Raw genomic sequence first — 24,291 nt, forward strand, 5'->3', positions numbered from 1 at the left:
ATGCATGACTTGGACTCACTACCACACACACTCTCAATTCATTGTGAGGCATAGCACCTATATAATGTTCTATAAAAGTCAGTGCAAATAGGCACCTCTCATTTGAAATGCCCAGTTCCAGAAACATTAAGAAGTGCTAGGCTTCCAGAGGAATGAGGGTCCTCAGGTTGGATGGCTATAAACTGTCAAATTTTACTTTCCCCAAAAAAAAGTCTGAGCCAGTTTAGGGTATGTATTTTAGACTAGTTAATGCAACAGAACTTTGTAAACACATGCTTATACAAGCATTCCACATACAAAGCTCAACATTTTAAGAAATGTGCCATTTTTACATTCATTTCAAAACTGACTAGGAAACCCAATTCTGTCTTCCTGGCAAAAGCAAAATAGAGCAGCTTCTGAGAAGTATTGCATAAAGTCTGGCAGCATCAGTCTAGTATATTTAGAAGTCTGTAAATCAGATAAGTTATCAAAATAACGATTTTTTAAAATAGCCTCTAACATTCCTGCACTATGCTTGATTTCCATCCTCTGCTCCTAACTATAACTGCAGTCTTAAAGAATACACTGTGTGTGTTTTGTTCCAAAAATTGAAAACTTGAAGAACTTAGCCTAATTTCTAGTTCAAGAGAAGGAAATAATACTGAACAAGAATTACAGCAGTTGTTTTAAAAACAGTTCAGATGACGCTGAGATGACATGATTTATATTTGCCATCAGCAAAATCAAAAACACACAGAAATATAAAAATATATTGTATGGGTAGCACTTTGTTTTGCCTTTTGCTTTGCTGCCACATTTGGCAGCCATGTTGACTATTTCAAATTGTTCTAGTATGCCACAATTATTCAAATTATTGTTTCACATATCTTTAAGACATAAATTTTAACCAAACAATATTGGGTAGATCACATTTCACAATCAATTAATCACTGAAATTCTGTAACCAGATTACTTTTTTCATTTGGTGAAAATACTACATTCCTCCAAAATATTTTTATTGTCTGTTACTGGAGAATGCTGAGCTAGAGGGACCAGACTGACCAAGGCCTTTTATGCACAAGTTGTTCCTGTTGCGCTCACCCCCCCAACTACTTCGGGGCTTCGTTTTAATTATGCATGTATTTTTCAACCTTCAGAAGTCACCTTGCTCCCCACTCGTGTTTTCCCTGCATTTTCAGGATGCTGATTTACTCCGAGTTTAACGTTTGCCTCGATCCCAAATCAAAAGCCAGTCCTGTGCAAACTTTTCACTTCAGGTTTTATTCCCCATGCCCATTCTTGCTTCTCCTTTCCCTCATCCAACCCTTCCCCTTGATGGCATTTGTGAGTGCACTAGAGACAGAATAATGCTGGAATACTATGAGGCAGCACATTGGTCAGTTCAGGTCGAACAGTTGAGAAAACGCTAAAATAATCACAATTGACCTTTTTGGTCAGTTTCACAGTGAGTATGGGTCAGTTTCAGTTCTTGGCAGGATGCAACAGAGTCGGGCTGATTTGCCACTCTCCCCTTATACATTTCCTCATATAGGCATGAAAGCCCTTTTTTTTTTTGCAAGTGCAAGACAACCAATGGAATGATGAATGTCACAAATGATAGTGCGAATCCTTTTATGTTCTTATGACTCTTGCATTGAGTTACGCAGAAACAAATTGATTGGGGGAGGGGTGTGTTTCCCGGACCCTTCTCTGCTTTGGCTATAAAATGGCCACTCAGTTCAGATCAAATGAAAGAATTCCGCTGCGGGGCTGGCGGGGATTGGTGATATATTTTTTTAAAAATATACCACAGCCAATTACAAAGCAGCATTTTCAGTGGCGGAAGGACTCACATGTGGTTTAGAAGTTCTGCATGTTCGCTGGGGATGCAAAATTGATCACAAGGTACTCCTGGAATTTCTTTGGGGCAAAAAGCCCCAGCACATAATGCTTTGAGAATTTGACTGCAAATACTGTGAGTTAGAGAACAGCAGATACAGCGGAAACACACTACGAATAAAAGGCCCTTAATACTCTAATTCAAACTTTAAAAATAAAAGCAGGAATACCTGAAGCTTTTGCTGAGTTTCTAGTAGTCTGATTTGAAAATAAGTTAGATGTAGGAAACAAAGTCTTAGGTATTACCCATATTTGTTTTGTAGTCTGAGCACTAAATGCTTGCCTAATGTTCCACATACTGTTCACCTGGGAGTTGCGTTCCATGGATTCTCAATTTTATTGCTATAAACTCCTGACATCACTGATATGTCTCCCAATGGTGAGGTTAAAAAGGGAAGGTATGATGAGTTACTAACTCTACATCACTAAAATTTCTGACCTGTTAAACTTCTTGATCCTCATTCCAGATCTAAACTCTACAAAGTTCCAAGACATCATTCCAAGTGAGCCAAAGGATGTCTGCAATACAGGAGTGCTTTACAGGAGTGCTACAAATTATTAATAGTGCCTGCTTCTGCAGACATTCTATGTTCTTTCGCAATTCTAATGCTGGAAAATACAGTGTTGTGGAGTCAATAATTTTTGTCTGTCGTCGTACTTTTATATTCTATTTATGGCATGTGCCAATTTATCAACCCTGCATGCTGGGAGGGACTGCCCAGATAAGGGTGAGATATCAACTAATAGTTCTGCTGAAAAATATTGTGTGTGTGTAAAGTGCCATCAAGTCGCAGCCGACTTATGGCGACCCCTTTATAGGGTTTTCATGGCAAGAGACTAACAGAGGTGATTTGCCAGTGCCTTCCTCTGCATAGCAACCCTGGTATTCCTTGGTGGTCTCCCATCTAAATACTAACCAGGGCCAATCCTGCTTAGCTTCTGAGATCTGACGAGATCAGGCTAGCCTGGGCCATCCAGGTCAGGGCAAAATATTACCATGGGCTAATTGGCCTGCTAATATCTGCCATGCACACTTATCTGCCATGCATCAAGCAACCAGGACTATTCTTGCAGCAAAGGCTGGCAACACCACAAACTGCTGAGGGGAAAAAGTGGTCAAAACAATTAGATTGACTCATTTCCCTCTTCTGAACCTCTAACCACATTGCCAGCGTTTAGCAAGCTGTAACATCTTAAGCTGGGGGGAACAAGGCAAATTGCCCAGCTAGATGGAATGCCACCTGGTCCAGTAAAATCAAGCACTCACTTGAACCCCAAACCTAATGCAATCCCACCGTGCCCACAGATGTTCCTCTTCAGCTGAAGAGAGGGTACTAACCACTAGCTCCCTGCAATAGTTACCTCCCCAGAATTAGCTTTCAGATGGACAGCCTGTGTAGCATGGTGGTGTCAGACCTGGGAGAGACACATTCAAATCCCCACTCCGCTATGTATGGGTGCCCTTGATCCACTCACATTCTCTCACCCTAACCATCCTCTAAGGTTGTTGAAAGGATAAACATGGGGCAGGGAAAAACATGCACACTGTGCCTGGAAGTCCTTGGAAAAAAAGCAGAATAAAAATGGACCAGGACCAGGGGCACTCAAAGAGAAAGTTTATTCTCTGTCTCATGCTGCCTACCTGCTGCAACCCCTCACAACTTCCACATATATAGATAAAATAAGGTCTTCCTAGCACCACAGTTTCCTCTTTGGGCATACCTTCCCACATGGGAGTTGCATGTATCCTTAGACAGTAGAGAAGAAACAGGTAACAACTTTACCATGGGAACAGAGAAAGGTTACCAAGTGTCTTAAATTAAATGTCGGAACAACCAAAATTAGCCAGAGTGCCAAGACTTCAGCACTGAATTTGCAGAGCAGGGAATCAAGAGGCAAGAACAACCAAAGGAATTCTGCAGGGGGATTTTTACAATCCTTTCGACTAGAAGAGCTACAGATCAAGAGTTTTGTATGCTACGTCTTCCTAACCACCTCACAGACATAAATGTACAGTTATTCAGCTCTGTTACAGTTACTGAAAACTCCACATGTATTCAGTAAAAGGAGTGAAAAATTAATGTTATACATAACCACATAATATGTCCTAATACAATATGTCTTCCAACTGAAAGGGGGTAAAAAAAGGTTCAGCTCCATTTTTTGACAAGTGACAGACAGCTCCTGAAACAGAAAGCAATAGGTTTCAAGTCTCGGGGGTATCGCTTTCAAATATGTCAACGTTCTAAGGGGTGGATCAGTTTTCCCTGCTGCAGGCCTCCTGCCGAGAGGTGAAGTCCCAAGAAAAACACAGCAATCCAACAGCAAGCCTTTGAGGTGGCAGGAACCGAAAGAGGTTCAAAGGCAAGGCTGGCCAGTGGGTAGCACCTCCAAGCACCACTGAGGTTAGAGGTTAGTAAAGCAGGAGCCACTGTCCAATAAAACAGTGTTTGGAGACCCAATTCGGCAGATAAATTGAGGATCTGTTTACACCTTTCCCAGCTTTCAGAGCTACACGCTGATGCTTCCAACTGTGATTTAGTACAATGTCCCCTTAGCATCTCCCTTGGTCAGCCAGCTGCCCTGGCTCTAGGACTTGGTCACTTAAACATGGCTGGAAACTTTTAATCAGTGTCCAGCATCATAAGTAAATAATTTAACAAACACCCACTGCCACAACAACGCTGATCTTGCCTAAGATTTTTCATGACTGTCGAGAGAGAAGTTTTAATTCCCTTGATTTAGCACAGTTAGACAAAGAAGGCCCACTGTCAACCATATACATGAAGCTTGCCAGATTCCTCTCATTTCATACAGGTATCTCTTCCATTAAAATGCTGCCTTTAGGCAAGAGTACAAGCGGATGCCTCATTTAAAAGGATCCTCAACTTCCACAAAATCCATTATGTGAACTGATTGTTAGAATTTTGCTTTGGCAGCCAGTGCATGATTCATTAAAGCGAAAGGTGGAATAATCCCGTTGTCCCAGCAACCCACAGCATGAGGGACGGGCACTTAACATGCTCAGAAACACTATTTCTTTTTCTTATCTTCCGGGGCTGAAGCTGGGTACTAAAACAAGTTTAGATCCAAGTCAGGATGAGCCTGGGGTCCATACTACAGTTCTAGTCAGGCCCCATATTAAACTCTGAACTTGTATTTAATGTATGTAGTAGAGAACATCTCAGATTTGGGTATGGTCCGATAATTAGGACACAGCTCCACAAATATTAATTGGCTATTTAAAAGTCAAATGATTCCAAAAGTGTGCGTAAAAGTTTATAACTGTCCAACAATATTCTTTACTCAATTGACAAAGATGTTCCAATTCATTTCTAAATACTCTTAATAAAGTATAGTCATCCAATATTCCCTAAGCAGTAATCCCTTAGTACTTCAGAACCATAAATGAAGGAGCATGATCTTGAACTTGCTTGTTCACACATCTTAATTGCTTTTTCTAGAAGTATCATATAAATGGCTTGAATTCAATGAGGAACTGATTTGCATGTCAACTTTATGGTTGCACTCTGTAACATGGCCTGTTCAGAACAACCTGCACACACCTCTTCTATACTCCACTAACCCCAGTATTCATGTACTGGTATTTAAATTATTTTAACATAGAACAGGGTTGTGCAAAACAGATGAAATGGTGTCACATCCAGAATTATACAGTACGGGGAAGTAGAAAGAACTCAACAGATTTCGAGTAGTAATCCCATGTTTGGATTTGCATTACTACTCAGCTCCATCCACAGACACAGTTAAACACACATGCTTTTGCACACATTCACACACTGTCCCATCTATGCCTCTCATAACTACTTCAAACATGATCAACTTGCTACTTAGGCTCCCAGTAGTTTTAATAAAGAAAAATAGTGCACAAGCAGCACATGGATGTACACACACTGATAAGCTGTGATTGGCCTTATTGTAGGCCTGCAGGTTACACCTTCAACACATTCCCAGTTTCATTAGTTCCACTTGGGTGAGATATTGCACTGCAGGAATATTCTAGCCCACAAGGAGAAAAAATATATAGTTTCATCTCTCTTTGTTTCCAAAAAAAATAAAAATAAACAAAACAAAAAGACCAACTCTGCTCTGCTTATGGGCACGAATGTATACTTTCACAGACAGCTGCCATACTATAGGATGCTTCTAATTCCCTAAATGAAAGGCTAGTTTCCATCTGTTTTTAGAGGGAAAAAATCATCACGTGTTCTGAATAAACAGGTGGATTGGACTTAAATGCCCAAAATGTTAGATGCATAATAAAGTATTACTCATAATTCCCTTCTGCCTAAAAGTTTTAGCCAAAAGATTAAAGGATATAAAAGAGTATAAACCAAAAGAACTCACTTTATACCAAACCAGTCCAATGTTACGTCTAGTCCAGTCAGGCAGCATCCACCCAGGGCCACAAGCTTGATAGGTCTTTACCAGTTCTGCTACCTGACGTAGCCAGAGGAAGTGCTGTGGCTCAGAGGACATGCTTTGCACGCAAGAAGCCTCAAATGCAATCCTTGGCACCATGAGCAACAGACATAGGGTTCGACCTTTCTCCGCCCAAGACTCTGGAGAGTCACAGCTCGACAGAACAGACAATACTGAGCTAGATAACACTGAGCTGGACAGGTTGGTGGTCTAACTTGCTGTAAGGCGGCTTCATACGTTCACATATGCCATTCAGCTAGATAAGCCAAAGACCAAATCTGGAATTTTTTGACAAGTATACCATATGCTCTACTCTATAGTGTGGCCTATAGCTATTTAAGTCATCCACCACTAATTCATCCAGAAACGGCAAGAGTTCTGGCTGCAAAGAAAACACTTTAAAATAGAGTCCTACACTTTATCCAATAAGCTGACAACACCTTTCATTGTTTAAACTACAGGGGCCAATTTTCACCAGTGAGGGTAATATTTAAGGGGTCACCGTCAGACAGTGACTTGTTTATTTAGAGGCCATTCTAGTTTTGGTGTGTTTCTGTAATGCAGAATATTTTTTTTTAATTAAAGGATGACCTTTAGTTCTAACAATGAGAGTAATCTTTTGCTTATTGAAATGTTGATTTAACTTTAATATTTCACAATCATTTTGGTAACTTATTTATTATTTAAATGTAGTCCATTAATCAGTGTAAATGCAAATTATGAATATCTACTTTTTTCAATTGGTTCTCAGCCCTCAGTTAAAAATAGGGCACTTAACAACTCTAAGTATAGGGATCCAGGAAAGGGACTTGTCACAAGGAGTTCAACTATTAATCATCTGCCAATTCCATACTAGTATCCCTAAAATGCCAGTCCTTCTTTGCTGGTATTATTGAACTTTCTTTGTTCAAGCTATTAAAAATCAACACTGCTTCTGCCTGAAACTAACATGTTTGTCTCTGGTCAAAGTTGCTCAGATTGTCTCTACGCTGTTTGACTTAATATGCACTTATTGTGCTACTCATACTGATTTCTGCAAAATGTTCCTTTCCAGGATACATAGTTTTGACTTTCAGTAATATGGGCTCTCTCAATGTAATTGGTTAGTCTGTAAAACACAGAGGAGGGGAGGGGCCATGGCTCAGAGGTAGAGTATCTGTTAACATGCAGAAGGTCGCAGGTTCAATCCCTGGCATCTCCAGTTGAAAGGACCAGGCAGTAGGTGATATGAAAGACCTCAGCCTGAGACCCTGGAGAGCTGCTGCCAGTCAGAGTAGACAATACTTACCTTGATGGACCGAGGGTCTGATTTAGAAGAAGACAGCTTCATGTGTTCATGGGAGGACAGCTGGCTTGCATCCAACATGCAAAGGATGAAATAGGATACAAAACTGCACACTTAAATAGTAATGTAAGACAGACTGGACTAAAATGGAGAAATTAACCCTTTACACAGAAGCCAGAGAAACTAGATTGTACTAAAGCAGTTCAAAACATCAACACTCACTCATATAACCTGTGCTTCTTTTCTTCATCTCAGGTAGCATATGAAGAACAGGATAATCAGTGCTATGTCTTCCAGTTGTTAAAAAGGCTGGTGTGGCATATGTGCCTAGAAGTACAAGGAATAACTTTTGGACGGTGCTGCAGCTCTCCTTAGAGCCACAGAGCTTGTTCTGCCTTTTGGCACCCCTCTTCCCTGTTTCGTGATGGCCCCAAAGTAATGTGCTGTATACTAATCATTTTGGGAGTGTGGGTCTTTGCCATCTTGTGCTTATCTACTGGTGCATCGCTCACATAGATGGGGATTTAAACACTGGAAATTCTTAGGAAAAAAATGGCAGCCTTCCTAAGGTTCTACTACAAGATTGCTTTATTGCATGACAGCTACGAGAAAGAAAGAAACAGACTTGAAAGGCAAAAAGTGCGGATCTAGCCCTTATTTCCCCACAATGCATCACTGTGCTATAGCAATCATTTGCAACCTGAATTTTTTTTGTCTATACCGGGAAATCCAGTTGCAAATGTTTGCTACAGCACAACATCCAACGGCACATGGATGCAACTAAGGTGATTAAGGGACAAAAACCAGTTAAGGAAAATAAACCCCCCCCCCAAAAAGATATTAGCACCAAGTCAGCACCCCCCTTGGCTTATTCAAAATATCATGTCAAAATACAAATACCAATCCTGGCAAGTAGTTAAGTAATTATCCCACCCCCCTTTCTTTTCCCCTGTTAGTTTGAAAGATCTTTCTCGAGAGGCATGAGAGTGCTGTGGCTTGCTCGATGCAACTGATAAGATGGAAAAGTGTCCAGGCCTGACATTTACAAAGGTAGAGTTCTCGGGAGGCACTCTGCGAGGATTAATGTTGGGTCAGCCTCTCCAGTCACACCACCCAAAATGCAACACAAATGGCAAAGGTTCTTTTCTGTGCGATAGCAGTTCTAAAAAGCACAGAGACAGATGCAGTATTCACTCAGGGAGGAAAGACGGATGTCTGAAAGTCAAGTACATCAATTAAAAGCCTTTTAAGACCTTGCAGTTGCTTACGATATATATATTTTTATCCTGGTATTTTAATGAAAAAAATAAAATAAAAGCCCATCTTTCAAAAGCCTGCACATCCTCATCATCTTACAGATGTCCACATGCAGATTAAAGTTTGGCTGCAAGTTGACACTTTGCTCACCAGTGCCTGACGTGCACCTCTACAACACATAAATTTACCTACAGCCCCATCTTCGTATTCCTTACAATCCCTTTGGCGCAGAACTTTTTCTCAAGTTCTGAATGAGAAGTTTCACATGCCAGCACACACTGCCTGGAGCCAGTAATAGCTCATATAGCTGTCAGCAAACTGATAAGAGCCCGAAATTATTCCACAGAGTCCTCTTTAAAGAAGAACCAAAAGCGCCACATTAATACAAAGAAGGGGGGGAGGTCACAGAGACCAGTCGCTCACGCTGGTTTAATGTGGCATTAAAACAAATAAATTATTCATTCCTGCAAATGGCCCGGTTGACCTGGAGGCTGAAGCCCGCTTAAGAGGTCAAAGTTGAAGCACTTGGAACGAAAGTAAAATTATTGCAACAGCAGTGCCTGTGATGTGCTTCTTGTGATCGCAGAAGTCAGTAAGGCACCAATCCCACCCCATTAATGGCACATTAAGTTTGCTATTTGATCACATTAAAAAAAAGACTTAAAAGTACTTTGGGAATTATCCAGAAATTCTTTGTTGTGATTTAGCAGGACAAAACGAATAAGAATCAGAGTTGGTTTTTATACCCTGCTCTTCTCTACCCTAAGGAGCCTCAGAGCAATTTACAGTTGCCTTCTCCTTCCTCTCCCCACAACAGGCACCTTGTGGGGTAGGTGGGGCTGAGAGAATTTTGAGCAAACTGTGACTGGCCCATGGTCACCCAGCAGGCTGCATGTGGAGGACTGGGGAAACCAGCCCGGTTCTCTAGATTAGAGTTTGCTGCTCATGTGGAGGAATGGGGAATCAAACTTAGTTCTCCAGATTAGAGTCCTATGCTCTTAACCACTACACCCCGCTGGCTCTCAACCCTGGGCTTTTGGGGGTCATTTTCTAATAAATTTCTGAATGGGATTTCAGAAGGCTAAGAAGGTTTATTGGCCCTGGGTACGATCTACTGGGAATGTCCATGGCACAAGAATGAATGCAGCTGTACAAAGACTCAGCACTTAAGAAACTGCAATTTTCCAATAGAGCTTGTGTATTAGCACTGTATCCATTCTATTAAGTGATTCCCACAACTGAAGTTTTAAACATTTTCAGCCTTTACTTACCACCTGATCCCAGGGCCAGCCCATTCATTAAGCAAGCACACCTTGGCCCAGAGTGCCATAGGTGGAAGGGTTCCCAAACCAGCCCTGCTGCTACCCCACGGTGCTGCCAGTGGGAGGCCCCCTGCCCCAGCAGAAGCCTGCTCCTTACATCTTTCCCTCCCTTCATCAGTGGATAAGGTGGGTCCTCTTTCTTTCCCACCCCCGCTGGGAGGTGTGGATGGGACAGGACCTTTTCCAGGGCTGTTTGGGGCTCCCAATCTGCCCCTGTTGGAAAGTGTGGCACTGAGCAAGCCATAGCTCCCAGTGAGGGTGGTATAAGTGGGGGGTGGCTTTCCCACAGTGTGAGGGGGAATGGTGACAGCTTTCTTACAGCACAGAACAGGAGGAGGGCAGGCACTGGTGAAAATAAAGTCATTGGCTTAGGGTGCCCAAAAATTCCTCGGCCGGCCGGCCTGATCCTTTTATCTAGAGATCCTTTTAACTAGAGATACCAAAATCAAGCAGTAAAGTATAGGGACGAAATCTGTCTTTCTCATTGTCTCTACTTATGCATACATTTAAGTCTTTTTTATACAACCTTTAAAACCTTGTCATTCTCTGCTCATTTGCAACTTAGACAACAGATGAACAAAGCAAGAATGACGATCCAGAGTAAAAACAGAAACATGTTACATAAAAAGGAAGATAGATCTGTGGACTTCCTACAAGCAGTATGTAGTGTCCAGATTTCAGGCTCCATGAAGATCTAACGTGAGGGAGGGCTGGTTTGAGAAGAATGCTTACTAGGTGGCTGTTTAGAAATCAGGCCAGCAAGAGAGCTGCTCCGCAGACATGGGGTGGTCTCTGAAATCCATGTGTTCAGCCAGCTTGCTATCAGTTTCATAAGTTCAGCTGGCAAACATCTCTTCCAAGTGGCAAGTCTGTTGGGGTTAGATAAAGCCAGAAGAAAACTCTGGTTTCTGTAAAACAAAAAGGAGGGGCTCTGGGGGAAAAAATGGGGACATTCACTCTCTCCAAGCACACATGGCCACCATATTTTTATTCTTTTAAGGCATGACTGTATGGGATTTAAGCATGAACACAAATCAGCTTGCAGGATTAGGAGTCAGAGATGTGTCAAGATTCAGGTGGGGTTGGGGCCTTGAGTAACAAAAAGTTTAGCAAACTTGATTATAAAAAAGTTTAGAATGCTGGGATTGCCCAAGGTCTAACTGAAAGCCAGAGTCTGAAAATAAAGAGGGGGAAGAAGAAAACTCAAGCCCCCCAACTCCTAGGTTTTGATTAAACCAGAAAATACCATGGCTCCTTGCCTCTGATTTATATATCATATGTTTTCCTGGCAGTTCTGCAAAGACCTTGTTGAATAAAGTTTGCCTCCATAATATCCAAGATATTTTCCTGGGGGCTAAAGTAACACATGAACATATATTGTACATTCATCCTGACAGCAGCAAATTAATATATAAAGACAATGGAAAGCATTTTTTCTTCACCAGTACAAAATGAATTTCCGAGCTTTCACATATTGGAAATTGATGCTATTTCTTTTCTTTTAAGCGTTTTTGCTGGACATCAAGGCATAGGACTTCCAAAACAGTTTTTAACAATCTAAAAAGTAGTCACATTCAAATGGATACATAAGAGTCAGAAACCCATTTCTATTATGTGGCTAAAGATACACTTGGTATGTAAGCAGCAAAACATGAATGAAACTGGTCACTGAATTACCAAGAAACTATTCAACTTGGTACATTTCAGAATGCCAACTGCCATCTCTAATTTCAGAGCAGTCTCACTCAAAGCAGAACATGAGCAAAACAAAGCTTTTTACAGCAACCAATAAACAGCCATTTTAACCTGTTTGTAAGATATTCTGTATGTTAAGGAAACATGTTCTAATGTGTTTCCATATATTACAACAAAATGGTTGTAATCTGGCTGCAGGTGGTCACTGAATCAAATTAGCAGGTGTGGAAGAACCTGAATAATAAAAGCCACATTAAACTTATTAAAATGCTTGAATTTTTTCTTATAAAATCCAGACATTATGCCTCTTCCATCTGAGATTCAGCACAGAGAATTTACTGGGTAAGGGGTATAATCTGACCAAATTTCGGGGGGGGGGGGAGGATCAGTTGTAAAATGGCCATGCTTAAGAGCAGGGAGGTGCTTACAACTTTTTTTTCACACAGAAAACATACCTTTAAAATTACCATTTTGTGGTTTCAATTCTGTCAAAAATCATTATTTTTCTAGTGGTCACACACTCACTGGTTTGATGAAAAATCATTGGGCATTAAGTTCTGACATGGCAGGGTTGCTGTTTAAAATCTGTATCAAAATTAAGCAACATATGTGAACGTGCCTGATATGGCGCTGGAAGTCAGAAGTATTGGTAAAATGGTATTTTAGAGTACACACGGTGTTAGTGATGCCACAGAGGTGTGACATGTAGGTCTACAAGAAAAAGTACAAAAAACATGCATGTACGTGTAAGGCAAAAGTGAGAAAGGACAAATACAGAGGAGGGATAACAGAAAGGGTGCTTGTGAAAAACATTAAACCAAAACAGCCTACATTAAGCTTGAAATTTCTTTGTCCCCTTAGGATGTAAATGGATTTTTAAAAAACAGAAATGTTTTAGAACCCCCTTCCTGCTTCTAGCCAATGGCTGTTGACAGGGTGCTGAAAGAGATGGACAGTTCATGTGATCTAGGGGTGGTCTTCTCATGATGTTATGGAAGGTCTACTTCCAAATATTGCCCCTGATATTTGAAGGGACTTTCATGCTCATGAGCAGTCTCTTTTTGAATAATCAGACACACAACACGGGAAGACAGTTTTCACAGTCTGCTTATAAGGTTAAACAGACATTGGATTTCTGATTTCATTTCATGCATCAGTAAAGAGTGCATCAACTGTAAGCAAGGAACACATGCAGTCAGTATAGAAACAAAGAAAAATTATTCATTCCTCCAAATTCAGTAGAGATACTACATATGGAAAGTAACTGAAAATATTAAATATTAGTTAAATACTAGACAACTGCAACAAGTGACAAAAGTAGAAAGAAAAGAAAAACAGACAAAGAAAAGCAAGCTGCAGCTAAGCAATAATAGTCAGCGGTTCTCCTATCAAGACTATGCCTGGATTAAAATATACTATATAGTAATCTTGAAAGTAGCTAGAATACTTTGTATAATTTTATTTGTTCTTATACATATATGCCATCTTCAGTACTATTTAGGCACAGTAGAAATTCACTAAATAAATAAGTGAGCAGGAGGAGGATACTGCAAAAGATCAAACTGAAGTAGACACATGATGGTGGGGGAGTCACACTCAAACTGTAGGAAAGGAATATTACCCTCAATCCCCTTTCCTCTCCACATATTAGCGACCAGGCTCCCACCAGCCACAAGCTAATGTATGAGCTTCCAAGGAGCTTCAACTTGGAAAACTTAGCAGTTTTCATTCAAAAGATGATTATGTTCCCTTTTGCTCCTTGCCAGTCCTGAAACTTTATATTATCCTGGTGATTGTGTTTAAGCATGGATGCTTGGACTGTATCACACAGGTCCATATCTTCAGACAGACAAAAATGAAAGGAAAGCGCAGAGAATGAAAATCTGCAGAATCAATGTGACCGCAAACCCAAGCACCCTCTTCTCACCCCCCATCCCCTTTACATTAGAGAGAAAACAAGTATGTATTTAACCTTTGAGTCAAGGGCCATCTTTAACCCATCATTTCATTGTGAAATAGCTGCACAGCCAAAAAAACAAAAGAAATAGGGAAAAAAGCAAACAGCTGTTGAGCAGGTGGTGATTTACTTCACTCAAGCTAAGGCTGTGATTCAACAGGCTTACTTTGCTATTCGGCATCTATGCTGGAGATCGTTTGCTGAATATATATTTCCTGCAAACATTACATAGCCATACAATGCTGGGGAAATTCCACAGATGCTTTAACATCAGAAATAGGCATGGCAACACATGTAATGTGAGTGTGTTCTATGCACTGCATACATGAGACTTTACAACTATCAGTGGCAATACATGGAATGCCATGTTGTGTTTTTTTCTGGACCTTTATATTAACACAAAGGCCCAAGCACCTTAAAATCTGATCCTTGCTCCTTCAAATATGATTCTGGCATATTTCCAGCCCGACAGCAACATACACCTCCCATCTATACACCAGCAGAAGTAGTTCTGCTCATGCAAGAGGCTTTTTGAATCTAATAGGCAGCACTATTAAAGCTGATTAAAGAATTTGTAGTTATCTAATTGGTTTAAGAGCCAGATTGTTCTAAAAATTACTTTTCCTATTTCTAGAGCTTATCAGGAGTGCCTTTTTGAGATGTAGAAATAAAAGGAAAAAACCTTGACTTTTTAATAAAACAAAAGCTGCCAATATTTTTAATGAAGGGCTTGTAAAATTCTCTTCGTTCCCTCACACATTAACTTGCCCAAACCAAAAAAAGCCTAAAAAAACCAAAGTCTACCCTTAACTCACAGCTCCATTTATTAACTTTGCCTTCATCAATTAAAATGTTCCACATTAATAAAAATTTAACTGATTAATCGATGGATTAAAGATTGTAGCCTTATAATAAGGTTGGTGAAAAAAGCAAGTAAATAAAAAATATTCCGATATAAATACCTCAGAAAACAGAAAATGAAAATATTCCACTTTGTGTTGAGAACATGGGACAAGAATAAATAGTTTTATAAGGAAATAGGCTTGTGCTAAATTTCCTAACTAAAAAGGCAACAGCAGCCTAATCTGGCTGCAGAGTGGAATCTCATTCCTTGGAGGATGCATTTGTCAAGGGTGTTTAGGTGTGGGATAGCCTTACTTTAAATGGGGGAATTGATTAGATGAACCACTGGAGCCCTTCCAACTCTATGATTCCAGAACACTGACAGATGTGGATCTAATTTCATCCCTACATCTTTGCCAGATGTTACATTCCCTATGGACTAAAAGGGAATAAGGGGGAGCCACACTTACAAACTTACAGATATTTGTCTAGCATTGGAGCAGGTTTTAGATTATAGCTGATGCTATTATGGTTACTAACTACAACATGTTCACCACAAGGAAAGGAATACTGTTTCTGCTGAAACAAGCAGGCTTGCATCCATAGGGGGAAAAGTCATTAACGCTAATATCAAGAGCTAAAATGGACATCAGAAAAGCTACGTCAGTAAACGTTCTTACAGCAAAGCCATGATTTTGTTTTTATAAAGGTAACAGTTTCTAGCCTAATCACATTGGTGTATTAAACCATTTTGCTTCCATGTCTAACAAAAAGGCTAAGATGAATCGAGGGCAGAGAGACCTCTTCTGGCTATATGACATATTGGTAGTCTCCCAGCACAGGCAAAACCTCAGTAGAATCACAGAAAATATACATGGAAGAAGTAACATGAGATCAAAGTACTTCACATATAATCCAACAGCGCAACAGCATTTCCTGCTCTGGTTCAGGTCAAAAGATTTGCATAGGAAAATTCCTATTGCCTCAAAAAAAAAAAAAAAAAAAAAACACACCCTGGTCTTTATATTCACTGGAAATGTTTCCTGATATTTATGCTTTATTTCACAGTCAGCTTTGTTGTGTTGTTAACAGTCAGATTTCCTTCTTTCTCCCCACGTTTGGTGCAGACAAGCAAATTACATCACAATTAAAGTAGTTTATGCGCATGTACATGGAGGCATGCACTTAGGGAAATATTCCACTGCTTTGGGAATCTGGACTACATAATCTGAAAACTACTGTCCAAGACCATCTCGTTCCCATTCTATAGTGTACAAGCATTGATAGGCCTCTATTAACTTCGGAAATGCATCATCGCTAAGCACACAGAACTTGACTCAGATCACCAGGCAAACAAAACAACATTACACTGGCCATGAGATGGTTTTATTTAAATCTCTGTTCACTCCACTGTTATACTGAAACTGTCAAGCCTGAGGCTTGTTTACAGTATCTGTAAGTAGAGCTGTATGTGCTCTGTATTATAGAAAAAATATAAGTCCTGCATGATGAAAAGCTACATTCTGACTTATGTGAACCCTAAGAGCAGAGAAAAGGATTGCTGTCCTGGACAAAGTGACTGAAGAGGAGAGGTCTACACCATTCTTTAACATATAACAGCTGACTGCAAAACCCTGCTTTCTGTGCCTTGGGAAAGCATCTTAAATTCTGCGGCTGTACAGAATCACAATATACACAGCCCTGCAGAACTGCAAATCTCTCAAGAAATGCAAGTAAGGCATGCCCATACTAAGCTCCTAATAATGCAATGCTAAACAGAGTTGAAGTCAATGGGCTTAGAAGGGTATAATTCGCCTTAGGATTGCACTGAACCCTGCCAATTCAATACTTCAGTTGACAACTAGAAGTGCAGAAAGCCTTAATCACAGAAGATTTGCAGTAGCTTGGGCATTTGTCCTTTGCTATATGTGGCAAATTCAGCTTCCTTAACAAACAAGATGCAGTGACCAAGTTGACAAGGAACCTTTAATAACCTTTCTTATTTTTACACTGTTTATTACTAGAAAGTAAAGATCTACCACACTTTAATCCCTAAATTACTTACTAAATTGCATTAACATTTGTGGGGCTCAAGTTTCATGTGATGTGATGTGATAACCACATTATACAAATTCAGCAGCATTGACACATCGTGAAACAGATGTGTAATTTTTTTTACCGTATCTACTGTGCACAGATCAGCAATAGTCAATATTCAGCACCCTCTCTGAACAAATGTACAAACGGAACATTTAAATATGAGAAAATAAAGACCATTATGCCATCTGCCCAATTCCACAACAGCCAATTACGAAAACATGTTTTGGCTCCAAGGACAACAGACCAGATCCCAAGAACTGCAAGCACAGCGAGACTTTGCCAAATGGATCTTTCCCCCTCCTGTTGCAGCCCATTAAACCTTCCCACCGCAAACTCTGACCTCGAGAATCAGGGGTCCCTCTCAGTAGAGAGGGGCATGAATTGGCCATCTGCAGCAGAGGGGTGGGAAAAAATCATCCACATACTCCTCCTCAGCCAATAGAAGTGCTTGCAGAACAGCACTTTTGGATCCGGCCTTGCAATACTTGACCTCTACTCAGTTAATTCTACCTGTCTCTGCATCTCTTCAATCTGTCGCTGGGGTATGCTTTGCAGGATGTTGTACATATCAGACATCTTTTCTTCAGGTATCACTACAGAAGCTCTAAGGCAGGAACAGAAAACAGGAAACAATCAGAATTTTAGAAAATGTTGCAGAAGAACATATTAACAGGTCTAATGGAGCAAAAAGTGCAGGGCTTCAGGAGTCTATGTACCAATGCCCAAAGCTTGGGCAATAAGAAGAGCTTCTGATGCAGACAGAGGCATATGATTTATGATTCCCATGACTGGAATGTAGTAGTGGATGGAAATGAGTTGTTCAAGAAAAACTGAAAGGGTCGAAGAGGAGGCAGAGTGGCACTGTATGTGAGGAGAGGATTTGCCTGCCAGGGAATACTGGAGGAGGAGGGTGACAGCCCAGTGGAGAGTATCGAGTGAGGATAAGGGAAGGAAGGATAAACAGTATTGTGGTTGGAGTCTGCTACAGACCTCCTGACCAGGGTGAGGAGGTGGATGCTGCCCACTTTGAGCAGCTTGACAGGGTATCCAAACAACATGATCTGGTAGTTATGGGTGACTTCAACTTCCCTGATGTGTGCTGGGAGACAAATTCTACAGAGTCCACAATCACACAAGATGAGCATTTAGGCGTAACTTAATTACAACTTTCGGTGTGTCTTCAAGGTGGCTGTTAAGTAGTAAACGACTTAATATTGACCAACAGGCAAGAGATGGTAAATGGGGTGAAGGTGGTGGGGACCTTAGGGGGAAGTGACCATGTCTTCCTAGAATTCCTTTTGCTGTACAGGACCAAGGAAGTTCATAGTCACATGTGTCTGTCAGGTTTTAGTAGGGCGGACTTTAATATAAAACTCAGCAGCATGTTGAGCGTCATTCTATAGGCAAGACTGCTGGAAGGGAGCAAGTGAAGGGTGAGCTCTCCTAAAACAAGAGCTCTTGCAAGCTCAAGCCATCACTATTCCAACAAGAAGGAAACATAGTAGTGGATCCAAGAAGCCAATGTGGATGAACAGAGAACTCCATGATAAGCTAAGGGAGAAAAAGGAAATGTTCAAGAAATGGAGGCAAAGACATACCTCTAAAGAAGAGTATCTGTGGATTGCTAGGCACTGTAGGTCAGCCATCAGAGAGGCCAAAGTTTACAGTGAGCTGATGGCTGGCCAGGGAGGCTTACTACAAGAAAAGCTTCTTCAGATACGTGAGGAGCAAACGCAAGGTAAAAGAGGTGATAAGCCCACTGTTGGGTGAAAACGGAGAAACTCTGGCAGAAGACAGAGAGAAAGCAGAAAGGCTCAATGCCTATTTTGCCTCAGTTTTTTCCCTGAAGAAGAGAACAGGCTCATCTAGAGATGGTAGTAGGCAATGCACGGCATCCGGGTTGCTGGTTGACATGGACCGAGAGGTAGTTGAGAAGCACCTGGCTACACTGGATGAATACAAATCCCTTGGGCCAGATGGTATGCACCTGAGAGCGCTCAAACAATTTTCAAGAGAGTATGCAGAGCCTTTGTCCATCATCTTCCAGACCTCTTGGAGGACAGGAGATGTGCCACAAGCCTGGACGAAGGCAAATGTTATCCCAATTTTTTTTAAAGGGAGGAAGGATGACCCAGGAAACTACAGACCAGTCAGTCTGATCTCAATCCCAGGGAAGATACTGGAGCATATTTTAAAGGGATCAATCTGCGAGCATCTGACGGACAACTTGGTGATTCAGAGTAGTCAGCATGGTCCTGCCAGACCAACCTAGTTTCCTTCTTTGATCAAGAGACAAGCTTACTGGATCAAGGGAATGCTGTCGATGTTGTTTACCTGAATTTCAGTAAAGCTTTTGACAGGGTTCCCCATGATGTTCTGATGGGTAAACTAGAGAACTATGGACTGGACTCTAGGATAGTTAGGTGGATAGGGAACTGGTTGGAGAACCACACTCAAAGAGTAGTTGTCAATGGCATTTCATTTGAATTGAGGGAGGTGTCCAGTGGGGTGTCACAGGGCTCAGTTCTGGGCCCGGTACTTTTCAATGTTTTTATAAATGATCTGGATGAGGGGTGGAAAGACTACTCAATAAATTTACAGATGACACCAAATTGGGAGGAGCAGTGAGCACACCAGAAGATATAGAATTCAGCGAGATCTGAACACACTGGAAAAGTGGGTGGGTGTGAACAAGATGCAATTCAAGGGCGATAAGTCCGCGTGCGCACTGCGGGCTGGGTTGCAGCAGGCAGCAGCGGTTGAGCTCACAGCGGTTTCCATAACATCTGATCCACCATGGCTGATGACCTAGACTTTGAGACTGGAGATGCCGGCACCTCTACCAACTTCCTCATGCAGTGATCCACTCTCCGCAAAAACAGCTTTGTGGTGCTCAAAGGGCGCCCCTGCAAGATTGTGGAGATGTCCACCTCCAAGACTGGCAAGCACGGGCATGCCAAAGTGCATCTTGTTGGCATAGACATATTCACCGGGAAGAAATATGAAGATATCTGCCCTTCAACCCACAACATGGATGTGTCCGATATTAAGAGAAATGACTTCCAGCTTATTGGGACCCAGGATGGGTACCTCTCCCTGCTCCAGGACAGTGGAAAAGTGTGGGAGGACCTGCATCTTCCTGAGGGAGACCTGGGCAAGGAGATTGAACAGAAGTATGACTGTGGCAAAGAGATTCTGATCACCGTGCTGTCTGCAATGACTGAGAAAGCTGCTGTTGCTATTAAGGCCATGGCTAAATAAAGGAACCACAGGGCGGCGGCAGCTCCAACTTGTTATGAATCAGAGAGGATCGCAACCTGCAGGCTGGCTCGATTTGGCTCCAAACCACCCAAGTCTTTTTTTTCTCTCCCCTTCCTTTAAAAAGCAAAATCTCCCCCACTCCTTTTGAATTAAACAAGAGGGGGGAAAGATGCAATTCAACAAGGTTAAGTGCTGAGTTTTACATCTGGGTAACAAAAACGAAGAACACGCATACTGGATGGGAGATACACTTCTAGGTAGCAGTGTGTGTGAACAAGATCTTGGGTTATGGGTGGCCTGTAAGTTAAATATCAGCAGCCAGTTTGATGCAGTGACAAAAAAGGCTAATGCAATCTTGGGATGTATCAACAGAGGCATAACATCGCCAAGATGTCATAGTCCCACTGTACATTGCATTAGTCAGGCCACACCTGGAGTAGTTCTGGGTGCCTCACTTCAAAAAGGATGTGGAGAGAATGGAGTGGGTGCAGAGGAGAGAGACAAAAATGATCAGGGGCCTGGAGATGAGGAAAGGCTGAAGGACTTGGGAATGTTCAGTCTGGAGAAGCGGAGGTTGAGAGGCCATCACTTAGAAGAGGGCAGGGAGCTGTTTCTATGAGCAGCAGAGGACAGGACTCGCAATAATGGGTTTAAGTTATAGGCAGACAGATACCAGCTTGATATTAGGGGGGGGGGGGGAATTTACAGTAAGAGTTGTTCAATAGTGGAATTGGCTGCCTAGGAAGGTGGTGAGCTCCCCCTCACTGGCAGTCTTAAAGCAGCAACTGGAAAAACACTTGTCAGGATGCTCCAGACTGCATTGAGCAGGGGGTTGGACTAGATGGCCTGTATGGCCTCTTCCAACTCTGTGATTCTACATTAATCTATTTGCACCACCATCCCTCCTTGGACAGCAACGTATTTCAGAGAAAGGCAAACAGGCTTCCAAATTTGCAAATTTATTAGTTACATCAAATTGTAACACTTTTTGCGGCACAATATTGATAAGCCTAACCTGGGGATGGGACCAGGGGAATGGACAGACAGAGAACTATGTAAGTAGAATGGTAGTGGCTGGTCAGAGCCCACCCTCCCCACACATACTGCTACACCATATAACGCTCTGCCCACACCATGCATACCATGAAGGCATTTAGTGGTTTTAGTGGTTCGTTCAGTGATAACCTTGCACACCCACATAAGGATACAAACATCACACAGCAAAACTATAGAAAATATACCTTTTCCAGTCCAGGACTTCAGAGAAAGGCAGAATATAAGAGTCAGCTATGACGACAGGGATGCACCCAGCCTGAAGTACATCACTCAGCACAGCTTGTCCCAAGCGGGCACCCCGCAAAACCACACAAAATGTTGCTTCCTGTTAACAAATGGCATCAAAAATAGACAAAAGTGAGGAAATTTATTTCTGTAATGTACACAACTCCCTTCCTAACTCCGGTGATAACCCAGTCTGCATTTTGGTTAGGTTCATTTGTCACTTCAATATTATTTATTTAGACATTTTTATGCCACTTCTCCAGAGAACCTGCCTGAGACAACTCACAAAATAAAATATAGTAACATATTTGCAACAAATATGTAAACTGAAATGATGACATGTGTGTCTTTGAATAACCATACACAGGATCCTGGGCAAATTAAATATTTTTCATACAAATGCAATACAATATCATACAATATTTTTCATACAAAATCCACCACTGAGCTGTTTTCCCCCTCCTGGGAAAAAAAGTAAGGATGTTGACAGGGCTTCCCCAGTCAAGGTAAAAGGGCCTTGGGGGCAGACATTTTCATCAGCAAAACTATGCAAGAAAGTCCTAAATAGCCTGTCTTCTCCCATGCCAATCTTCCCCTTCAAAACCTCAGCCCCTACAGATATAGTTGGTTTTTAAGACACTGGAAAAATAATGACAGAATGACATACAATGTTGGTTGTGCTGACTGCATAGAGGCCAGCTGGATCAAACACAATGGATCTATCAGATACATTCCATTAGAAATCCATTAGAAGTCGGTAGTAAGGAGCAACCTGAAGCTAATAGGCTGGCCCTGAAGCCTATTAAGGGAGAACTCAAGAGACTGTAAGAAATCTCTTGAGAACAGAAACAAGGGAGTTGAGAGCTGTCAAGCACCCTGGCGCCTGCTAATACTCCAAACAAGCATCTCCTTTAAGGAAGTTGTTTTCTTTATTGGCAACTGACTTTTTGTATGGAATTGACTTTATTTTCATCTGTCTCTAACAGGGGTCAAGGCGTTAAAACAAAACAAGAGCATCTTGTACCAGTCCCAAAGAAACTATAACATGACATGTGGGGGGGAATTGTATAATTGAAAGCACTTGTGTTAACTAAAAGTCGTTTATAATTTGATCTACAACTCGCCTCCAGGGTGGATCATTCTACAGATTAATTTCTCCCATAGAACTGAATGGGCATCAGTTACTCCTATGAGAAACAGTAAGTGAAAGCAGTGAGAGGTACCACTGAGACAGGATCAAAATCCTCCCCTTTGCCCCCCAACATGTGCAAGTCCAGTATCAGGGACAGGGCAGATTTTGCACCCATTTGAATGCTATCCCCCAATGCAACATGCCCACCCTCTATCGATAAGGTAGGATACCATGAGCACTGCATCCCTCCACAATGCAGTCCATCAGAACCCTTGAAATCATGGCATCGTCTGAAATTAGTGTATATATTTTTAAAAAAATAAATTGAAATAGCAAAAAAAAAACCAATTATGAACATTCCCTGACAGATTATTTAGTAGCAGGTAGAAAATCCAGATAGTTTTCCTAGGGGTAAGGAAGGAACTAGGGATTTAGGAGATGTAAAATAGCCCAGATGTGGATGCATATGCTCATCTGCCCAACCAACCATCTTTCCTGTCTAGACAAAAGTTACCATAAATACTTCTACTCATATCACCACCATTATCAGTCAGACATTCCAAAATGGAAAATAGCAAGCTGCTCGCTTCTAATTTTTTTTTTAACTTTACTTGCTATTCTAGGACAATTCAGTCTGCAAAAGACAATGAAACAAAAAGGAAAGAGGGATCATTTGATCTTCTGGCAGAACATTTGGACTCTGGAGAGCCCTTCCCTTCACTTTTCAGCATGGAATTTTAAACATCTTTCTTGTAAAACAAACTGGATATTTGCATAATAGCATGTTTCTTCTGCTGCTTTACCCTCCTTTGTAGAATTTCAGAGCCTGTTAGCTGAATGCCAGAGATAGAAATTAGAAGTAGAATTTTTTTATTCATATTACTTCATATTGCACCTCTCCTTTGTGCTTTGGAGAACAAAAGACAGGTTTAATATTAAGTTGCCTGATGGAAAGATCTCTGAAATTGACCAAGCTTCATCATCATCATCGTCTCCCAAGACATGCAGGTATGAGATCTAGCTCAACTTCATTTATCTTGCCTTTCCAGCAAATGAAATGTTATCTGCCTGTAACTACGTGTTCTTCAAAGGTAACCTGTCCATTCATGTTTGCACAACCACTAAGTACCATGCCCATCTTCAGGAATATTCCCCAGGAATAAATACGGGGGGGGGGGGGGAGGGACACACAGAAAAGAGACCAACATAAAACCAACAACGTATGGTGATCCCTGTTCAAAGAAAGATGCACAGAGCTAATTCCAGTGAAATCTGAATTGTAGCAGTCTCGGCTTCTCTAAATATTTGAGACAGCAGTGCCGTGAGAGAAGGAAGGGTAGACAGACATCTGAATGGACAGACCTTATCTCTAACAAAACTGGTTACAGTGTAAGTTGTGTGAAAATCAGGTTGAGCTCCACAGATTTCTATAACCAGAAGGAATTATGACACAGTACATACTGTTGAATACAAGTACATAAAGTGCATAGTTTGGATATAAGTGATGCTCCTAGGTTTATTGCTCTGCATATGTAAGTCTGAATTGCCTTGGGGCAGCCTAGAAATTAATTCTAAGGAGGAGATGGAAAGGAAGGTAAAAGCATGTATTTTGCCTGCAGCTGAAAATCATTTCTACACTTCTACCCCAAGGCTGTATTAAAAATGAATTAGTTGTCATATGCAGAATTTTTAAAACTAATGTTCTAAAATTGTGCCCTTACGTTGGGTCCATCTCTGTTCTTTAATTCTGAGTTCTTCCATTTCTTATAGATTCAAGTCCAGTAGTACCTTAACGACCAACAAGATTCTCGGGGTATAAGCCTGCAAGAGTCAA

The 24,291-nt window shown here is 41.3% G+C and overlaps 1 protein-coding gene and 1 pseudogene across 1 annotated transcript in view; one reads left to right on the top strand and one right to left on the bottom strand.

Moving 5' to 3' along the window:
• Positions 1-24,291, bottom strand: part of EXT2 (exostosin glycosyltransferase 2) — a 91,256-nt gene that overhangs the window by 50,695 nt on the left and 16,270 nt on the right. The window contains exons 6-7 of the mRNA XM_056850685.1: positions 21,286-21,425; positions 17,294-17,387 (exon numbers count right to left, since the gene is read on the bottom strand). Of these exons, the coding sequence (XP_056706663.1) occupies positions 17,294-17,387; positions 21,286-21,425 (234 nt within the window). The remainder of the gene's footprint in view (positions 1-17,293; positions 17,388-21,285; positions 21,426-24,291) is intronic.
• Positions 19,538-24,291, top strand: part of LOC130478586 (eukaryotic translation initiation factor 5A-1-like) — a 145,900-nt pseudogene continuing 141,146 nt past the window's right edge.

Source organism: Euleptes europaea, chromosome 6 (assembly GCF_029931775.1).
Source record: "Euleptes europaea isolate rEulEur1 chromosome 6, rEulEur1.hap1, whole genome shotgun sequence".
In the NCBI taxonomy this organism is placed as follows: Eukaryota; Metazoa; Chordata; class Lepidosauria; order Squamata; family Sphaerodactylidae; genus Euleptes; species Euleptes europaea.